This window comes from Mus pahari, chromosome 5 (genome assembly GCF_900095145.1).
Source record: "Mus pahari chromosome 5, PAHARI_EIJ_v1.1, whole genome shotgun sequence".
In the NCBI taxonomy this organism is placed as follows: domain Eukaryota; kingdom Metazoa; phylum Chordata; class Mammalia; order Rodentia; family Muridae; genus Mus; species Mus pahari.
The window spans coordinates 63,025,582-63,031,581 of record NC_034594.1 but is presented as its reverse complement, the minus strand read 5'-3'; the positions used below and the strand labels follow the sequence as shown (position 1 = coordinate 63,031,581).

The 6,000-nt window shown below is 42.9% G+C and overlaps 1 protein-coding gene across 3 annotated transcripts in view; it reads right to left on the bottom strand.

Moving 5' to 3' along the window:
• LOC110321913 (nuclear body protein SP140-like protein) overlaps positions 1-6,000 on the bottom strand; it is a 41,288-nt gene that overhangs the window by 7,988 nt on the left and 27,300 nt on the right. For all 3 annotated transcript variants that reach the window (XM_029539369.1, XM_029539370.1, XM_029539371.1), the window contains exons 12-13: positions 4,421-4,563; positions 1,582-1,629 (exon numbers count right to left, since the gene is read on the bottom strand). In XM_029539369.1, the coding sequence (XP_029395229.1) occupies positions 1,582-1,629; positions 4,421-4,563 (191 nt within the window). The remainder of the gene's footprint in view (positions 1-1,581; positions 1,630-4,420; positions 4,564-6,000) is intronic.

The following is a 6,000-nucleotide window of genomic DNA, read 5'->3' as shown; positions in this document are numbered from 1 at the left end:
AACTCAGAAATCCACCTGCCTCTGCCTCCTGAGTGCTGGGATTAAAGGTGTGTGCCACCATACCTGGCCTAGGGTCTGGTTTCTAAATGAATAATTCTACTTAGCCTCGAACATTCAAGGTTCTAGGCCATTTTCCTTCACTTTGTCAACCAAGGATGTGTCAGCCATGGCCACAAACACCCCGCTGCAGAGTAGCTGTCATGAGAATGAGGCTGAAGATGTGACAATCATACTCGAGGACCCATAAGGCTCAGAATCCTAGAGTCCAAGTGACCCCAAAGAGAAAAATCCATCACCTTCTGTAGCTCCCCCTGAAAATCAAATAAAACCAAGGCTCCCAGGGCCACATCTCTTCCTCTTGCTGGCCTCCCTCCTCTGTATTCAAAACTCAAAGGAATGCCACACTGGCTGCAATGTTAAGGGGCAACAGTAGAACTCACATTGCTTTGGCACATCTGCTTTAGTGACTTTTCATCCTTCCCTTCTGTGATACATGGTGTCACAGCTCTTAACTCCAGTCCTGGGCTGAGAGCTGGAGACAAGCATGATGTAAGATATACTCACCTGAGAGGTGGTCCCGCACTGCCCACTGTTCTAGAATTCCCTACTTCACCCTATTGGTCATTGTTTAATGTAGATAGCGACTTTGACAAAATACTTGGGGTCAGTCAGGGCTACTGTTACGATCTTCTCTTCCAGTCCTCTGGCATTCTGTGTATACTTGGTAATTAAGCATCACACAGACGAGAAAATAAGGCTTCACTTGGGAAAAGAGACTCTGGGTATCTCAATGCAGATGTGTTGGTTGTGATGAGAATCCAAGACTTCCTGACACAAACCAGTCATCACCAGCAAGTTTAAACAGTCCTATCATAAGTTGAGAAGCTGGCATGTGATGCTGACTGTGACATGGAAATTTCCGGAGTCCACACCTCTGAACTGATGAAGCTGGGAGACTTATGAAAATGGAAATGGATCTTGGATTCTGTTTCGCTGGGAATTCTGTTCTTACAAACAGAGACACAAAATAAGAGGCAACTGCCTCTTGCTGCTATGAAATACTGCACACAAGAATTAAGGATGATTTCATTGGCTGGACACTTCTAGCTTGTTAGAGAGACCCAGACTGAGATGCTCTTAGCATACCAGGGAAGGTAGAGGCACTGGCCTTTAAAGTAGTTGTTGAACAGGTTAAATCGTAGCTTCCTTCTAAAAAATGGAGTGGATGAAACATCCTGGGGATTCAGAGTTCAAGCAAGCTAGACAATAACGCCAAGGACAAATTATATGCTAGCCTGGAGTTCAGATTCTCAGTGAGCTATGAAGCCAGAGTTCAATGATATGTGGCCTGTTTGAAGTCTATACTGATGGCATACTAACATCTCCAACTTAAAGCAGTCAACATTCAAGGAGGATGTAGCTCTACACACAATACAAGAGCATCGGGGAAGGAAGACACAGGCTAAAAACCAGAAAAGAAAGCAGTAGAGGAGGAAATGAGAGGTGACATTAAGGATAACAGCCCAACTTAGGCGCCATCAGTAAGATGCTGTGTGTAAAACTCACATGGTGAGCACTCACCATTTTTCTTTTACGATATATCCGTGGAGGATTGGGTAGAAAATTTCTCTGCAAGATAAAAGGACCAGAGCATGTAGGTATCTATATTTCAGTGGTATGAGTCTTGCATTTCCAACCTTCTTCCAAAAGTACTGCCTGGTTCAGACCCAAGTTGTCTGACTCCATTTCCCTCTTGTTACCTACAGACTCTAGCCTGTGACAGCTAGAAAGACCCGCCTTACATCCATCTTTCTCTGCTGCATCTTCCTTAAGTCCTGAGAATGTTCCCCCACAATCACTGATTCGACCTTTAAATCTACCTGACCCACTTCAGCTTGACTTTCCACCCAGACTAGCCAGTCAGCACCCAGTCGTTGCTTGCATATAGGGTGTCACAGACTGATGAATTTAGAGCACACAAAGACAGAAAACCTGGTTTAGAAGGGGGATGAGGAAAAAGCTCATGAAAGAAAAAAGATCTCTTTCCGTGTCTCCTCCTCCTCCTTCCTCCTCCTTCTCCTCCTCATCCTTCCTCCTCCTTCTCCTCCTCCTCCTTCCTCCTCCTTCTCCTCCTTCTTTCTCCTTCTCCTCCTCCTCTTTCCTCCTTCTTCTCCTCTCTTCTCCTTCTTCTTCCTCCTTCTCCTTCTTTTTCCTCCTTCTCCTCCTTCTTCTCCTCTTCCTTCTCCTCCTCCTCCCTCCTCTTCTCCTTCTCCTCCTCCTCCTTTTTTCCCTGCTCCTGTGTCCTGGCCATTTTACTGTAGAGGTCTTGAACTCAGAGATTCACCTCCCTCTGCCTCAGGAGTGTTTGGATTAAAGGCATGTGCTGTGGCTGCCAGCATACAGAACCAATCTCACACAGTTTAAGAAGGGTCTCTGGGAGTTGAGGGACCAGGACAGTCTTTGAGCTAAGAATTCTAGGATAAACACACAGGCTTGCTAAATAGAGATGATGATGAAATCTTGTCTGAGACCAGCTGTTTCTAATTTCACTGTCGATGTGTCCTGGCTAGTTTGGTTGTCAATTTGACATGCCTACAAAGAGCAAACACCAATTGAAGAATTGTGTATCTCAGATAAACTATAGGTAATTCTGTGGGAGCATTTTCTTGATTATGGATTCATATAGGAAGTCTAAGATCCCTGTGGGTGGTACCATCTCTAGAAATGGTATACCGAAGTTGAATAAGAAAGGAAGTTGAACATGATCCAAGGAGCAAGCCTTAAGCAGTGGTTTCTGCTTTAGTTCATGCCTCCATACTTCTGTCTTGAGTACCTGCCTTGGTTTCCCACTGTAATGGACTGTACACTGTAAGCCAAATAATCCCTTTCCTTCAACAGGTTGATTTTGGTCATGGTGTTTATCATAGCAACACAGAAACAAAGTAAAACAAGAAGGCTGAGCTTAGCTTAGAGCAGAAGTCTTCTTTAGTTCACTTGAAGCCCTAGGTTCAACCTTGTACACCAAATAATGATCATATATTTGAACTTCCATTTCTTTTTCCTTTTTTCTTTTGAAACAGGATCTCTCTGAATAGCCCTGGTTGTCTTGGAACTTGCTATTTAGATCAGGCTAGCCTTGAAAACACAGAAATCTTCCTATCTCTGACTCCCAAGTTCTGAGATTAAAGCTTGTGTTGAGATGTTTTGTCTTTAACTGCCATTTCTAACTTCAAGGACATCAGTGATTTCTTGTCTGAATTTTGGATTTGGGGTAATTACAGTGGCATTAAATCCTGCACCAACAACCCCTGTTGCAGGACATTTGTTAACACTGTGAACCCTGAGATTGTGTTATTTACTGAAAAAACCTGTTTCTAGTTATAGTGTGGCTCAGCTCTTAGGACACACTTTAATCCCTCTAGCTAGAATACAGACACACCCTTAGTACACACCTTTAATCCCAAACAATGAAGGTGAAGTTAGATTGTAGAAGGAAGCACCAGTATTTGAAAGTATTGTCTAATGAGTGGCAGATAAAGTGACAAATCAGAAAAAGATGTGACAGAATAGGAGCTGCCCAGCTCTCAGGAGAAGAGAGAGGAAGGGGGAGCTACTTAAGGGGTAGTGCAGTGAGAGGAAAATAAAAGAGAAGGAGGCCATTTTACCAGGAGAGCTTTACAGAGACGAGTTGAAGAGAGAACAAACTAGACACAGGTGAGGACAGAATGCACCAGAGAATGAGAAGGAGCCAGAAGATTAGAACAGATTGCCAAAGTTAGCATGAGGCCAAGCAGAACAATTCAGGAGAAACTGAGAAGAGCCAGATTGAATCAGCCAGTTTGAAAAGGAGTTTGAGCCAGAACAGCTGAGTTGAACCAGCCAGCCAGAGTTCAGAAAGCGGTAGAAAGGGTGAACATAATCAGCAGTAAGCTGAAAACATTCTAGGCCCAGATAAGATTGTACAGAGGCTAGAAGTTTCTAGGCCTAGGCTTGGGTAAGCATCAGAGGCAGTAAACCTCGGAGATGACAATCACTTCAAGCAAATAAAAGCTATATTTACAAACCTTAAAGGATGGGTTATGCTAAACACACAGCACACTCCCCATATCCACACAGGGACCCTCGTTGGAACTCTGTTTGAATATCCTTCTTGCCCTAGACTGTCTCCCACTTGTTTGATAGTCAACTCTTTCTTTGGCTTCAGGCAGAAATTTCTCTGCAAATACCCCTATTCAGAATGACCTCCTCAGAGGTTCTGCATCTCTCAGTTGTCAATACCACCAAGGGTGTACCTTCCATGAGGCTGTGAATGGGGGGTGTCTCTCTCCTGAAGTATCAGGGCTTTCCCATAACTCAATACCTAATTGATTTGTAAAGGTGCAATAAGAAGCACTGACCTCCCTCTCCTCATTTGCAATACCTGGATCAGGAATTTCAGGGGCCAATTATGGCAGCGCAGGCTCAGTTTCCAGTTCTTTGACCTTCCATGGCCTCCCATTATTTCAAATTCCGTGGGTGTGAACCAGTTTCCATCCTGACACTGTATGGACATCACAGATGTCCCTGTAAGATCACAATAGGTTAGGTCTGAGCCTGCTTTGTCCCTAGGACTCAGATTCGTGATTTCCCACCACACTGGATCTACAGCCACCAAAGCTGTGCTGAAAGTCAATAGCCTCCTGCCTGCCTTCGGGAGTCCCAGCTCAACCCTGGGGTTCCCTCAAGAGCTTCATGAAACCTTGATATTTCTTTCATTTTCATGCATGAAAAAAAGATGACAATCACCATCTTTTAAAACTACTTCAGAGTCACCAAGAAACAGACAAGCCAGCGAGCGACTCCACAGGGTGACTGGAGTCCATCCTGATGCTGAGCTCTCAAGCTGGAGAACAGCCAGTCTCAGATGCCCCAGGCAAGGTGGAGGTGGAATCCGCAACTACGACTAAGACTGCCACCTGTTTCTGCAACTCAGAATTAGGTGACATCGTTTTCTAGCCAATCTAAAGGGAATACTGAACAGATGTTTGTCCATCCCCACAGTCATAGGTAGACAGCATCAAACATAAATCTTATCCCGTGGAAAGAGAGATTATGATTTTTTAAAAAGCTAATGATATGTTTGGCGTCTTCATTATTATGAAAATGCAAACAAAATTCCTACCATACCATTTTACACCCACCAGGATAACCATAATAGAAAACAAAAAGAAACAGCAGCTTTTGATCCAGGGAAGTAGGAGGCCCCTGCATTGCTGGTGGGAATACAGAACAGTGTAGGACATTTTGGTGACTCCTTACTGAGTTCAACATATAATCTATCACCACACGACCCAGCAACTTCCCTTCAGTGTGCCTCAAACTGAGTATGTATATTCCTACACATGTTGTCCTTGAATTCTCCAAACATTATTATATGTCAAAACATAAATAATCAAAACTGATGAAGGAATGATGAAAATTTAGTATGTACATACAATGAAATATCATGTTATTCTGAAATTAAAACTATATCTTGCATAAACTACACAGGTGTGGTTTGAAATCATCATGATAAGTGAAAGCAGGCAGTCACAAGTGGCATGTATTATAGGATGTTGCTTGTATGAAATGGGTACAGTGGGCAGATTTATAGAACAGAAATTAGGTGGGTGATTGATTAGTAGGGTGACAAAGGGAAGCAAATCTATTCTCATGGTAATTGTTTCAGATGTTCCAAAACAGAAAATCCCACTTATCTGTAGACTCTAATTTCTGAATTACACAGTGTATGAATTATAACTCACTAAAACTCTTAAAAATAGAGACAATGTAATCCTTTCTGTTAACTGTCATCCACAGCCTCCTATTAAGAGAGCTCTGAGATGAAGACCGTCATATTGAGGCTTTATTTCTTGCAAACTTTTATGGCATATTATTGAAGAATATACTATACCAAAGGTATACATTAATCCTCATGGGTCAGGCTTTAAATTATTGTCCTCTATTTCAAAATGAAAAATT